Consider the following 15,125-nt stretch of genomic DNA (forward strand, 5'->3'; position numbering starts at 1 on the left):
GGAGTCGTTTACCTTGGCAAACTTTGTTAACTTTTGTCTTTCAGCTTTAGCGGAAAAGACAACACGGCGTACTCTGTCCGTGTTTTTTTTCCTACTAATTGTAAGTGCCGCCTGATGATGTAGTGGTTCACCTGCTGACTAGCGACCAGTCTAGGGTGGAGTTAGCTGGGATAGGCTCCAGCAACCTGTATGTGTTTTAAGTTAAACAATAGGAGGTAAGTGCAAATATTTTTTCTCTGAAAATACATTTCTTGAATGTAAAAGTTAATCATATCTGAATGTAATTGTTGTTTTCTTAGCATTCTTTGGTGGTACTGGAAATGACAGGGTTTGCACAATTTGATATTTCCAGGTTATCAATACGGTTGTGACTTGGATTTTCATGACTAATATAGAACTAATGTGGCAACATATTAAAGAAGGTAAAGAAAGTACTTGGAAGAAAAGGTGGGACCACCCGAATGGTTTGCCAAGTAGCCCCTCCTTCCACTTCCCCAATAAACTGTTATTGCATTCAACAGAGGGAGCGAAAAAAAAGCTGCAAACTTGACATAACACCGGATCACTGTCTGCGCAAACGCTTTCCCCCAAAAAAACATCAAGACCACCCGTCAGAATGCAAAAAGTTAGACCCAACTGACCCGCTTCAAGCCTCCATTTACATTCAAACAAAAATACATCAATTGCAACCAACAAAAGAAATCATCATCAATAGCAGGAAATAATTCTAACTTGTAACTGTCTTTTTTCCAAATGACTTACCTACATTTAGGTATTTATACTGTTGCCATATACTTGTGTATCCCTCAATGTTATTGATATTGACGTAGTTTAATATAAATTCAGGCACTGAGAGGTTAACGAGTCATTCTTTGATATTTCTGTGTTTATATTTTTCAAGCTGAGCCACTGTGATATTGTCTGGAATGCCGAGGCTGCTCTCTAACTCAATCTGCAAGATCAACAGCCGCCGGCCAACTCGGAGACTCCTCGCCTTCCCTCCCTCGTCGGCCGCCGTCGACGGCCACGGACGTCAAAGGTACGACATTCCCGGTAGGGCTTCGTTCGCCACTCGCGGGGTCGCCTCGGTGTGGGCCGTGGGTCGAAGGTGGAGCGTGATTTGTCGTGGTGATGGCAGTGGAGGCGTCCAGCTAATAAAACTTCCTTGTTCTTTTGCCCCCTCATGCTGCAGTTAAAAGGGCCCCAAGCCATTGCAGCTTCTTAATTAAGACGACAGCTAATGACGCACATTTTAAGGAAGTTGATGTCAGACTTTTTTAGGACAATAGAAGCGTCCAATTTGGGGTGTATAAACGTTTCCCTTTAATTCTGATAGCGCTTAAGTCCGCTTTAACTTTGGCCATATTTCAATGGTAAATAAGATTAGATGCAAATAAACTGTTTGCTAAGTAGTTAAGCCGAAAAAAACAATTGCAAAATGAAAGGAACAGCATGTTTTTGATCTTTAATAGAGTTTTGGGTTGTATAAAAAAAGGCTAAGATGCCCAATTTTGCAACTCAGTACTTCCGTTTTTGAACCAAGATGGGATCTTTTCAATTCCCCTCTTTTCTATTTAATTGGTCGCTTTTAGTAAGAAATCCAAAGTTCCCGTCGTTAGGAATGAGCAGAGGAAACAAGGTCCACCCACCCCCTCGAAACCTGAGCCACAGGAAGCGTCCCTGCGCATCATCATCAGGCCGAGGCGGGCCAATAACTCCACGTTATTTTCTCAGCTTGCTTATTTGTTGTTTTCCTTTCTCGTCTCACGTTTCACAGCGGTCCAAAAAAAAAAAATACCTGCGTTATCTGGAAAACGAGAGTGCGTGTAAACGCAAAAGCTGGCCGCCGTTCAGCGGGGCCCCAAATTCCGGGAAATATTTTCTGGCATCCTTCCCTGAAGATTTGCGGTTGTCCTGCCCGCTAATGTTTTACATGGAACCTTTTTTTGGGGGGGCGGATCTTTATCTTGGCGTGGATTATTATTTTTAAACAAAAGATTGGTTTTCGTGCTGTCCACTCTTTGTGATGCAGTGACATGCTAAGGGGAGGCATTTTTTTAAGGGCTCTTGTGCACCCCCAAATAGATGGCGCCTTATGTGGTCGCCCACTTTGCCCATAGCCAAATCAGGCCCTGCTCATGGTGAAAATACAGGGAAGTGCCTGGGGGGGATTGGCCCGGTGCCCCCACGTAGTGACCCTTGTTACCACGGTGATTAGATATTGCAATGGCTCATCTGCAAACATTTAGGTAGGTTTGCCCCTAATCTGTATTGCGCAACCCCTGACTCTGAAAACTCATGATAACTGGGTGAAGTCATCTAGAAATATTTGGCAAGTGCTTTAAAAGCCATAGAAAATATGAACATATCAATCAAAGTATTTTCAAACATGTTTGAACTCTTAGCTTTTAATAACCCTTAAAACAAAAGACAACAAAAGGAACATTGAGATTTGTTTTCGTCACCTCTTTGTGGTCAATTTGATTTTTTCTGTGTTTTTGATGTCCGTGAGAAGTAATAACAGGCCATTCCGAGCCATGTGAAATCTATTGTTAGTTCAAAAAAATGTTCTGGTTTGCATCATTGTGTACTTTCCATGTTTTTGCTACATTTGAACACAATTGAACCATTACAAGAACCCCCTAATTTTCCATCAGCCCCAAATCGCATTAGCGTAATTTTTTTCTTCTTCTTCTCCATAGGTTGTCACATTCCGCCTCATCACCTCCGACCTCTGACACACCGGTCTTCTTCCTCGGGGCCAAACTACCGTGACCGCCACACATTAGGTCAGTCATTGGTTTACTTTAGGTTGGGTCTATGTTCAGTCAATGACTCCTCAGAGAGACATTAATTATTTTGTTGCTGTGCTGGATGGAACATGAACATTTTCTCACGTAAACGCACGCAACCTAAAAAATTCAACAATGTTCAAGACATTGATTATTTGATTGAAGATCAGTTCATTCGTCTCTAACCCATCACCACGAATTGGACGACTATATTTGTCAATGGCAGTCGATTGGTTAATTGGAGCAAGTCATTTATTTGATATCAGTTTGTACTTAGGGACCCCTAGCGGCCATCTGCTACTAATTGCATGAGTACATATATCATTAGAAAAGTCCTTGAATTGTATTTATGTTCTATTCTATGTCTAAAATTAATTATTTACAGACTTTCTGAAAGCATACGACAGCAAGCTAGTAGATGTTTGTCTGGAAGATAAGATGTCAGACACAGTAACACAAGTGAAACGCGAGAAGGTTGGATTCAGTGATTGAATGGGATGGATTACAATGTTCCTCTGAAACGTGTTGCCCTTAGTTCAGAAAAATGTAAAACTATTCCAAATGTTTACACGAGTTATCATACACACTTTTAATACCCTAGTACTTAATCTATTAATAGTTTAGTAAATTTATTTTTTATGTCGAATCTGCTTCTGATAAACAGGGCCCCTCATACGTGACCCCCAATTTTTTTTATTTCAAAAATTTCAGGCCCGCTTTTGGAAATTTGTGGTTCCTTATAATACGTGAGATTGATTTTTTTGCATTTAAAAAAAACTTAAAATAGGACAAAGTTCACATTCACTCAAATGTTTGTTCAATCGGGATATCTTCTGCCTATGTGTCAGTCAGTCACGGGCGTTTTTCCTACGTCATCAGCTCTCCACCAATCAGCTGACGGCGTCCACAAACGGGGCACCAGAGACGTAAAACCTCGCAAAACATGGCGACGCTCCAAGACGAATACGAAGATTGGACACACGAGCGTTTTTAACCGTCAACAAAGCAGTCCCGCTCCGGTGTTACGATGTGGTGGGGTTAACCAGCACCACCGGACGCCTTTTGAACGATGTTCGCAGAGGTGAGTCACTGCTGACGTGTATTTAGCTTGGAGTTTGAATATCTTGCCGACTATGCTAGGCGGCTAGGCGTTAGCACGGCAGGTAAACAGTACCGTCAAGGGAGTGGACGCCGCCGTCGCCAAACTGTCTCGGTGTTTTCGTAAAGCTCGTCAGCTATAACGGGCACTCGAACTGGGATTACGCGGTTAATACGATGAGCTCAGGTTATTCGTACTGTCAACAGTGCTGGAATTAGCTCGAGGTGGATCCATGTAGAAAGGGAGTGTTTAGATTATGATAAACGTCCGACACCGAGAAAATTCGACACCTCAGCGAATACAGGTGAGTGTTTGTTGTTTGGGAATCAGGTGAGTCTCGGTGGGTGAAAACCCCTAAAATATTTGACTTGAATTAGCCCTGCAAGATGTTTTAATATGACGTTTATACCAGGGACTGCCAGTCCTGTCACATGAGCTTTTGTTCCAAAATCAGGTTTCAACTCGTTGTGGGTCATTGTTAAAATGTGTAGTATTCCCATGGAGTTGTTTTTCCCAATATGCTGTGGCATGTTGACGTACGAGTTTGATTATTTCCCAGTTTGACTGCCTGGCTAAATTAAACCAATCCGTTTTTTCAATCAATTGTCCCTAAAGGTACCACATTTTCCCCATAATTTCGTCTAAATGTGTTGCAATATTTTTCTTTCCACAAGTCAATACATTGGTGACAGATAATTATTTCAACAAAAAAGTGTAATCAATTGGAAGCCTGATTGTATTTTGTTGTTTTATGAATCTTTTATGACCTCACACAGTTTAACTCTTGGTCTCCTTATGATGATCACTTGAAATGGATTGGACTTGTTGATGCCAATAGCTGTTTTCAATATCAATTTCCATCTCTCACATTTATGCTCTTGTGGCAGTGAACGAGATTACATGATTTGGACATCCGTCCCCGTCTATGGCTCTGAATCAGAGTCATCCACTTGTAAATCTGCTTGCCAAATGAACTCTATCTTTAACTTGTCCTGTTTGCGTGATGACAAAAAGCCACCAGAGGTAAATGAAATTGAGACTTTCTTGGCAGAAGCAATAAACTTGAATTAAGGTGATCGAGATTCTTCTCGGCAACTCTCCAAAGCTTTAAGTACGCGTTTAGCCATCAGTAACAAGGCTTTAGTAGCCACTGCGGCATGCATACGACCAGCTGGCCATTTTGTTTGATTGCTTCTACTTTTGTATAGATGCTGAGAATTGGGCTCGTGCATGGAAAGTACTACAATCGCTACTTGACCTGCTCTTCTTAAGTTCACCCCAACTCTGATTGAAAGTAACCTTGGTAAATCAGATGCTGTACGTGCGTCACCTTGGACACCTGACGGGAAATCATTGAGCCGACGAGGTCAATCTCGGACGGCTGTTTTGAAATCACAGTGCGTGCAGAAAGATAGCATTAGCTGATGTATGGCTACTTGAAATGACAGATGTGGTTGTGTGGTACTATTGAGGTTGAGGTTGTGCAATTAAACGCCACATCAGTCTGTTTCTTGAACTGAGGGTTTTGCAGTCAGACTTGTGTAGTGTGCCAAAATAACAATGGCCGTGATAAAGGCTTCCAGAAATTGGGTTGAGAAGGTGACCCATGCTAAAATTTAAACATTTGGTTGAGTGAGGAAAGTGTTCTGTTGTGTTTTGTGCTATTTCTATTTATTTTTTTGCAGATGTTGTCATCCGTTCTTGGTGCACATGGCCATTCTTGGCAGAATGGATATCCGGATGGATTAAGCTTGACTAGTCATAGTCTCTGTGACTCCCTCTTACTTTAAGTGGGGATCTCCCAGTTGTTGATGTCAGCGAGTATGTGGAGTAATGACCACGCTGCCATTCTGGTCAATGTCACTACCGCTTTTTAGACATACTAAGTACTAAATAAATCTGTACATTCTTTTCTCACAGGAACATCATCATGCAGTGACAGCATTCTGATGTGAATAGCCTCATTTTGCAAATTTGGACATATCTGTGAAGAGAACCATGCTCTTACAGTATGAACAAAAATGTTGCTTCATTTTTTTGGGCAGGCATGCATGTGAACTGTGGCCACCCATGAGATCTTCTCAAGTGTGTCAGGATTGAGCTGAGTAACGCGGCGGACTGTTATTAGAACACGCAAATGTTAACTTGCGCACCCCCTTTGGCCTTAATCTTGTCGAGCGACTCCATTCTTCCCTGCAGAATTGGATACTCAATTTCTAGTTCATATGCTCATTGCTGGCCCATTTTTTTTTCAAGCTTGTTTTTATACGTGTCAGAAAACAAGTTTTTTTTTGCTGCGTGCTCTCGAGAGGCCTCGGGCGTTAATCAGTGGAGCAGATGGTTTACTTTTTAAACCCGGCGTAATCTGTAATAACGGACACTGCCCGGTGAATATCTCGCCGAGCTTTATTGAGTAACGTTTAGTTTTAGTTGTGGAGACTGATTTGAGAAGTCAACATTTTTTTCTTGCGGCTTCTTAAGAGCGGAAAGCGTTTGTGTACATTGAGTATCGCGTTTCAGGCACGTCAATTAGATGCATTGAGAATGCTTTGGAAACTCCCAGCTTCTGTTTGTGCTCTCTAGTCACATGCTATATTGTCGCGGTTATAAATGGAGCTGTGGCAGTTCCAGTCCACGCTGAAATATTGCGCCGACTACAAAAACAATGAGCCCTTTTTAAGATGTTCATCGATGCAATGTTGGCAATAGAAACCACTCCATTCCTTTGAATTGCTTGTTTCCAGGTGTTGTCTAGCCTGTTTGAGCACTGACATTACTTAAAGATTGAATGGCTTGATGTTTCCTTCAAGAATTTCAGCAACAATCGTATCAGGGCTCCATCGACGTGTTGGGTATTTTTTCCGGAATGGTAGACAGCAGCCATCTGACCTGACTGGCTTGTCCAGAAAAGTGGGCCAACGTGTTCTTTCTGCCACTCGCAAAAGGAGAAAAAAAATCAGAAGTACCTTCCAAGTATGCAAAACTGCACCCCGACTGGTCTTTGTGGTACCGTTTTAGCTTGCTATGTGGCTTTTGAATTTAATGTCATGAATCATGCGATTCATCGCCATGACAAGTATCATTTAACAATACAATTGATTTTAATTTAGTTTAGTTTTGAAACCATTACTCATGGTTAGTTGTTGTTGTTGTTTTTTGCAGGCCAGTCTGTCCTTTTGGGGATGGGGGAGTCTCGGAGTTGTGCTGTTCCTCATCAGCTTCGGGCCCTTTGCCATTTTCTACCTGGCTTTCTACATCCTCTGCTTCATTGGAGGGTGAGTACACAAATATTTCATGGCGTATGTAGAAGCTGATGATTTTTCCACCTTTTGCAGAGGCTTCGCCGTCACTCTACTCTATGGGAAAATCAACTCGGAGAAATACTTGGAGAAGTGCGAGCACTCCTACCTGCCGCCTCCACCCATTGGTATTTCCAAGGTACTATTTTATTTTTTAATAGCTTCTGTCTGTCGGCTTCTCCCTCTGTATTGATTCCTTCTTATTTTGTCAGACATTGGAAGAGATGAAGCTGGAAATGAAGCCCATAAAGATCGACAGGCGGCTGACCGGCTCCAATTTCATCGACGAGCCCCTGCAAGAGGTTTGTGTTGGGAAAGCAACGTGACTGGCGGCGTTTAAGCGGCGCTTTGCGACGGTCAGATGACATGCCAAGGGACGCTTCCCATCATTGCAATGCGTGGGAATCCTTTAAGAGGGTCAATGTGACCACATACAAGGCTTAAAAAGCATTGCAAAATGAGGAAAATAATGTCTAAGGGCGTATCCAGTGTTAATTGTGGTTTCATCTTTGTCCTCCTGTCCACAGGTGATCCAGTTTGCTTTGAGAGATTACATCCAGTACTGGTACTACACTCTGAGCGAGGATGAGTCTTTCCTACTGGAAATCCGACAGACGCTTCAGAACGCCCTTGTCCAGTTCTCCACGCGGTACGGCTTGCCCGCAAACTACTCCTATGCACGCCATCCATTTGACTCCGCCTTGTGTCCATCCGTCCAGGTCTAAAGATGTGGACTGGCAGCCTTACTTCACCACTCGCCTGGTGGACGACTTTGCCACCCATTTGCGCGTCTTCCGGAAAGCTCAGGATCGTCTCCCAGACAGGGAGGACAAACGGAGTAAGTAAAACGTCTGGTCGAGTCCACGCCTGAAACGTAATCGGACGCCGTGTGAACAGGGGACATCACGGAAGAACTGGTCGACTCGTTCTTTGAGGCCGAAGTGGAGATGGAAAGAAATATCTGCCGGGATGTGGTGTGCACCTCTCTGAAGGATGAGGAAGGTAAAAAAAAATAATTATAATGTTGGGAATAGACCTCATTTAAGCACTTTAATAGTACTGAGACTAGTTCTAAGTGAGGTTTCTGGTGTTTGTCTCAGGATTCCTGCGCGACTTGTGCGAATTGCTTTTGTACCTGTTGCTTCCTCCCGGCGACTTCCACAACAAAAACATGAGATATTTTTTACGGGTGAGTGCGTGGAAAAAGAAGGCGCCCACCCGCAACAGCCACGGCGTCCTCAATTCACCCAGGCGTGTTTTATCAGGAGGTGCTGGCACGCGGTGTCCTGCTTCCTCTCATCAACCAGCTCAGCGACCCAGACTACATCAACCAGTTTGTCATCTGGATGGTAATTTGGAAGGGCTTTTTCAAGGCCTTTTTAGGAAAGATTTCCAAAACGACGATTCCGTCCGTCCTCAGATCCGAGACTCCAGCTGTAACTACGAAGCCTTCATGAACATCTTGAAATTGACCGACAAGGCCGCAGAACTGGAGGCTGTGAAGGATAAGGTGATGGAGGAACTGCAGTATTTGCGCTCATTGGACACAGCAGGAGACGGTGGGTCATATTTTTGAGTTTGCCGCAAATTGCATCTGTAATTATTATTTTTTTTGTTTTGCTTCAGATATCAATGTCATCAAAAACCAGATCAACAGTCTTCTATTTGTCAAGAAAGTCTGCGAAACCAGGATCCAGAGACTAAACTCCGGAAAGGTAGCCTACGGCTTTGAACTGACGGGGGAACACATTGGACGGCTAAACGGCTCAAACGCCTTTTAGGAGGAGGTGGACAACTTGAAGCTGGCGGCGGCCAATTTAGGCAAGCTGTGCGTCATCCCCTTGGACCACATCCTGGTCAACAACATCGCCTTGCAGTTCTTCATGGGTAAGAAGGCAAATGGCCTCGTCCGAGTCTTCCCTGGGCTGGCTCTCATCCGCGATTTTGGGTTCCAGACTTCATGCAGGCGGCCGGCGCCCAGGCGGAGCTCTTCTTTTGGGTGACAGTGGAGGGCTACCGGGTGATGGCGCAGCAGCAGCAGCTGGAGCTGGAGGACATGAAGTGCTCGCAGAAAGACGGGAAATGCCAACCCAACTCCACCAAGGGGCTGCTGAGAGCAACCACGCTTGGCATTTTTGAGCAGTATCTTTCGGAAAAGGTCAGCCACAAATCGCCAGTCGTGAGCATCCACTTTCAACTAAATAGTTGCTAAATAATTGCTACAATTTCACATCCCGTTTTAACACCACGTTTGTCTCCCCGTCCAGGCTTCGCCCAGAGTTCAAGTGGACGAAGACTCCATCACTCGGCTGTGGGAGAAGCTTCAGAAAGACGACCTCAGCCCGGAAATCTTTGACGACATCCAGAAAAAGGTGAGGCCATTGTTTGAAAAGGGCAAGCAAATCTTAACCAAGGAATATCTTTGCTCAGGTGTACGACATGATGCTTCGCGACGAATGCTACTACCCCTCGTTCAAGCAAAGCCCGCTCTACGTACGCATGCTAGCCGAGCTCGACATGCTAAAAGAACCTAGCTACCGCGGCTCCGACGACGGCGATGGCGAATCCTTCAACGGCTCGCCCACCGGAAGCATCAACCTGGTGAGGCCTCTCTTCCTATCAGAGCATCCACATATTTACAAAAAGTATTCTTTTTGTTTTCCTCCAGTCTTTGGACGAGCTGAGCAACTCGTGTCACGACGATTTCATGCAGCTTCAAGCTTTTATATCAGACACGGGTAAAGACACAAAATAGCCCTTTTTGCCAACAAGCTCCATTTTTTTTTTCCTCGATCTGTTCGATTTGGCAATTTTGTGGCACCCGCATGCTGCTTCCCTTTCCTGTCGCGATGGTACGGTCGGGTGGGCTAGCTGACGCTTGTATTCCCGGCTGGTGGGCCGCCGCAGGTGTGTGCAATGAGCACGGGAAGACGTACGCGCTTTACGCCATCACTGTATTCAGACGCAACCCGGACGGGAGCGAAGATTGCTGGAAGATGTTTCGCCGCTACTCCGATTTCCACGACTTCCACATGAGGATCACTGAGCAGGTGCATCTTCATTCATTTAACATGTTTTTTTAACGTATTTATTCTTTGACCTTTGATCATTTTAAATTCTGATTCATGTTTTTTTCCATTTCAATAATCGGACTTTTTAGTTTGAGAACTTTGCGTCCATCTTGAAGCTCCCAGGGAAGAAAACCTTCAACAATATGGACAGAGATTTCCTGGAAAAGAGAAAAAAGGACCTCAATGCTTACCTACAAGTATTAATATCATACATTTATGTTGTAAAATGACGCCGACTGTCATTATTGATGAAAAGCACCCTTTTCATAGTTGCTGCTGAACCCTGAGATGGTGAAGGCGTGTCCAACGCTGATCCCTTTCGTCTACGACTTCCTCGAGAACAAACCCTACAATAAAGGCAAAGGCGATTTTGCACGCAAGGTAACAAAATGTCAAATTTTACAAGTTACAGGAGTCCACCGTATTTACATTTAGAATCCTGTTAAAATCCTGGGACTAAACCAGATACCCTTAAAAAAATTAAGAGATTTACAATGTGAAAAATCTTGGAAGTTTTATCAAAGACCATGACGCCCGCCCGCCATTGTTGTGTCGCCCGCGCCAGATCGACACCATTGTCAATCCTTTCCGGAGCTCCATGAGGAACGTGTCCAACGCGGTCAAGTCGTTCCCAGACAGTTTCGCCGAAGGCATGAACAAAGTGTCGGACAACATGGGCCGCATGTCGGAACGCCTCGGCCAGGATATCAAGCAGTCCATCTTCAAGGTGCGTCCAGCCGCCGTCACACCTCCACTCAAGCACTACATTATTATTCTTTTTTTTCCCCACTCTGCCAGGTGCCTCCTCTTCTTCCCAAGTCGGACATCGACCCAGAACACTGTCGCGTGTCGGCTCAGCTGGACGACAACGTGAGTGGACCGCTTGCTTTTAGCGTTTTTATATCATTGGTTCTCAGAGTTCGGCATGAGTCGCTCCCGTGGTAAAAGATTTTGAAGCTTGTACTGGCCCTGGACATCCATTGGCATTTTTGACGTGAAATTTCCCGCAGGTGGACGACAACATCCCGCTGCGCGTCATGCTACTCCTCATGGACGAGGTGTTCGACCTAAAAGAGAAGAACCAATGGCTACGGCGGAACATCAAGAACCTCCTCCAGCAGCTCATTCGCGCCGCTTACGGCGACACCATCAACAGGAAAATTGTGGACCACGTGGACTATTTGACTTCTCCCGAGCAGGTGGCAGACTACGTCAAGAAGTTCAGGTAGGTTTTCGCCAGACACGCCATGGACGGCGCCCACATCAATTCCACAATTCCGACCCCCTCCAGAGACTCTTATTGGCCCAGCGGAATTCTGGCCGAGACGCCGCCCTGTCGGGACAAAAGCATCCGCATGAGAACGCGAGTCGCCGCCAAAACTAGCTTGCTGGGTATCATGCCAGGTTAGAAAAAATACAGTGAGACAAAATTATTGCTTTGCGGTTGTGGAAAAGAGCGTAAAATTCCAATTTGTGTGTTGCAAAATCCTCACTGGTCTCTGCTCCAACCCCCAGATGAGCTAAAGCACATCATCGGCGCCGACACCACGCGCAAGGGCATCCTACGCGTCTTCGACATGTTCCAGTACCAGGCCACCAACCGCCGGCTGGTCTACGTCTTCCTAGAGGGCTTCTTGGAGACCATGTTCCCTCAGTATAAATTCCCCGAGCTCTTTATCAAGCTGCACTCGCGCTCGCCGCGCGTCCACCGCTACGGCCACAAACTCAAAGGCTCCTCGCTCAAGAGGTGACGGCGGTGGAGCAGGTGCGCGTGGACGTTCGGGGCGGGGCTTCAATGCAGACTTGTTGTCGAAAACACTCCCCATTTTGATGGTCTTTTCGCGCACACCACAAAATCTCATTACACGCCACTCACTCACGCAACTGTTTTAGCCCTTTTTTCATTTGGATTGAATTTTTTGTTTATTTTTTTTCTTTCAGTGCTGCCCCTGCTGGCCTGCCAGTAGTACTGCATTCTTTTTAAGTGATAACATCCACCCTTGCCTTACCTTTCTTTTCCGCTTCCTCTCTTTAATGCTGTAGACGTTTTAAAACTGCAAAAGCTGCACTCTTTGTCCATAGCAATGGCTAACGAGGATTTTTTTGTGACTGATCAAATGACGAATGGATTTTTCAGGGGGGGATTTTTTCACGCCTCGTTGCATCAGTGTCCTCAAAGAAGTGTCCATCAAAGACCCCAAGACGACCAAAGCTCACGCTGTTCCACAACGACAACCTTGCCGTTGAAACGTTCGAGTTATTTTTTTAACTCCTTCACTGCCATTGAAGGAGATGGACGTCCATTCCACTTTGACCGGGAGGGGACGAACGTTCATTCGCCCCCTCCAGGTCAGCATGGATTGGACGCGCATCGCCGTCAACAGCGGTCAATAAGGTAATCTTATGTACTCAATAATGAATGTATTCTAAGTGTTTGTGTGTGTGCGTGTGGTCAAAAAATGGGAGTGAGTTGGCCTTAAAACATCCAAACAAGAAGCTCCCCTCCTTGACTGAACTTTATGATATATGGACAAACACCCCTAATCAATTTTTAGACATCAGGTCTTGAATTTTGTGCAATATTCTCAGACGCATGTGCATTTTGAATTGTATAGTGATTTCTTTTTTTTTTTTTTAAACAAACATGAAATGTTGTCATTCCGACACCAACCTTAACATTCCATTTTTTTTTGTTTTTGTGTTTCTTTTACAGACTTGTTTTATAAGTCACGTGTTTTGGGCATGTTTTCTCCTACGTTGGAAAGTTTAGCTTTTATTAGCTAATTTTATAGCCGATAAGTGGAGGCACTACCATATGGAGCCTAACGTAGCAACTATGGGTGAGCATTTATCATACCTGTCAACCTCGAACCATTTGTGATCTTACCAAATTTTGTTTTCGCCCTTACATATATGTATAAATACATGGAAAATCTTACCACTTTACTTTTTTGTAAAAAATCACGAACAACAAGTAGAAAATGTATGTTTATGTGTTTATTGCTTTCAAAGTTCCACTACAACAGCAAATTCATCTGTTCTTGTTTCCCACTCTTTTCTGTGTCTTCCATGCTGTTCTCTCTTTTTCTTTGGTGCTGGTTCAGCCAATTTCAAAGTCCTTTTCATTGAAGCCATTGTCAGATAAATCAACTTGTACCACGTGTAAGAGTGTATTCTTGACTTGTAAACAGACCAGAAACAGCTGATCAAATGAAAGTAAACATAAACAAGGGAACAGGAAACGGAAATCACATGGTGAAAGTGTTACAAAACGAAATGTTTATCATGATCTTTTTTTTTTAGCCAATCAGAGGCGCCGGTACATATATCACTTGGCAGACATGCGTTTCCGCCAATCAAAAGCATTTAGAGCCGCGCCGTGCCCAATCAGAGACGACTTAAGGCGGGGACGAGGAAACTCTTTGCGCTCAAAGCCCTTACTTTTATGGCCATTATGGCGGATGGTGAAAAATGGCTAGAAAGTGCCTTAATTTATTTTTTTTTCTCAAAATCACCGTTTAGCGTACCATTTTCATGTGTACAGCGTACCAATATAAAAATGGGCTTTCAGTTGTACCAATTACGGCGAGAACGTACCAGTTGACAGGTATGATTTATCGTTGGTTGAAATGGAGCACCACTCTGTTATAGGTTAGAACCTCAGTCACGGTGGTCTGATTGGCAAAATAAATTGTGTTCCTTTGGTGAAAAGTCACCTGTAATTGCACACCTGTCCATCTGGGAAGGTTTTTTGTTGCTTTTTTAAAAACCTAAATATACATAAATGTTCATATATGTGTACAGTTTGTCAATAGTGTGCCTAAATGTACTGTCAACTCTATTTTCATAATTTACTTTAACCTAAAAATGAGAATGTCATGACTTGACGACTGAAAATGACCCCCACCTTCACTTACCGACAAACTTTTCCTTGTGAGCTACTGTGCTCGCATCAGTATAACACTAATAATAAATGGTAACTTGGACTAACTGACAATGTATGGTGCCTGAGGATTTGACCCTTCAGTGCATGTGTTGTGGTAGTCAGCAAAAGAAAAGAATGTCATCAAATGCTTTTATTGGCGACAAATCGAATGAAATATCTCCAGAACAAGATGTATATTCCCACTTCGTTGCCAAGTGTCCTTATTTGCCGTCTTTCCTTTGGGCTTTTCCCACAGGGTCAGCGATGACGACTGCTCCCCATGAAACTAAACCTGGTGAATGAAAACATTGGAAGACATGTTGAGTTCAATGGCTCGCCTTGATGACGTTGCGTCCAACAAACCTGCGGCGAATGTAATCTGGGCTACCTGCCCCATCGTAGTCTGGCCCCCGAGACGCATCACTCTGCGGGCGGCGTTGTACACGTACCACCCGGACAAGATGAGACCACTGCCGCAGAGGAGACGACAGCTCCAGCAGCTTTTAAATGTCTGCATGGACTTTGACATTGGAGGATTTTCTCCCGTCTGAGGTGGTGCCACGGGCGTCGCCATCTTCTCAAGGTAAGTGAGCTAAGGTAAGTTGTTTAATACAAGGAGTGGAAAGTTGAAGAGAAAAAAATGTATTCCGCCCGTTTCATATTTGTAGTAAAGCCAACGCTTGTTAAATCCAGTTTGTAGTGGACGAATTTATATGTAAATGTTTGGTAAGCACGAGTTCATTTTGCGACACGAAACACTGTCGCGACATTAATACGTCACTGTAGCATGTCACCTGATTTCCGGCTAACGTAAGTTTTTCCTCTAGGACCCTTTCAACCTAAAATATTTTTAGTACTTGTAGTGGTAGTATTTTAAGCGTTAAAATGTCAGTTTACGAGAGGACTTTGGTCATCTTGACTGCTTTCCTTGTGAAGTAA

At 44.2% G+C, this 15,125-nt stretch overlaps 1 protein-coding gene across 3 annotated transcripts; it reads left to right on the plus strand.

Annotated features, from left to right (window-relative positions):
• The first annotated feature begins 82 nt into the window (after positions 1 to 82).
• Positions 83 to 12,517, plus strand: snx13 (sorting nexin 13). Of its 3 annotated transcripts, XM_077743617.1 has the most exons (27): positions 83 to 215; positions 902 to 1,039; positions 2,703 to 2,789; positions 3,672 to 3,873; positions 7,054 to 7,166; positions 7,227 to 7,329; positions 7,403 to 7,492; positions 7,718 to 7,839; positions 7,910 to 8,028; positions 8,088 to 8,192; positions 8,291 to 8,379; positions 8,456 to 8,539; positions 8,611 to 8,749; positions 8,817 to 8,905; positions 8,972 to 9,077; positions 9,146 to 9,348; positions 9,458 to 9,562; positions 9,621 to 9,791; positions 9,859 to 9,928; positions 10,098 to 10,240; positions 10,351 to 10,458; positions 10,532 to 10,642; positions 10,827 to 10,988; positions 11,060 to 11,131; positions 11,272 to 11,486; positions 11,553 to 11,665; positions 11,777 to 12,012. In XM_077743617.1, the coding sequence occupies exons 4-27, from the start codon at positions 3,862 to 3,864 to the stop codon at positions 12,010 to 12,012; spliced, it is 2,880 nt and encodes a 959-aa protein (XP_077599743.1). In that variant the 5' UTR covers positions 83 to 215; positions 902 to 1,039; positions 2,703 to 2,789; positions 3,672 to 3,861. The 3 variants fall into 3 exon arrangements, with proteins under 3 accessions (XP_077599743.1, XP_077599744.1, XP_077599742.1); XM_077743618.1 differs by lacking the exon at positions 83 to 215 and having other exon boundaries at positions 900 to 1,039; XM_077743616.1 differs by lacking the exons at positions 83 to 215; positions 902 to 1,039; positions 2,703 to 2,789; positions 3,672 to 3,873 and adding exons at positions 3,978 to 4,195; positions 12,399 to 12,517 and having other exon boundaries at positions 11,777 to 12,026.
• The last annotated feature ends 2,608 nt before the right edge of the window (positions 12,518 to 15,125 follow it).

The sequence above is a fragment of the Stigmatopora nigra genome, chromosome 21 (genome assembly GCF_051989575.1).
Source record: "Stigmatopora nigra isolate UIUO_SnigA chromosome 21, RoL_Snig_1.1, whole genome shotgun sequence".
Lineage (NCBI taxonomy): Eukaryota > Metazoa > Chordata > Actinopteri > Syngnathiformes > Syngnathidae > Stigmatopora > Stigmatopora nigra.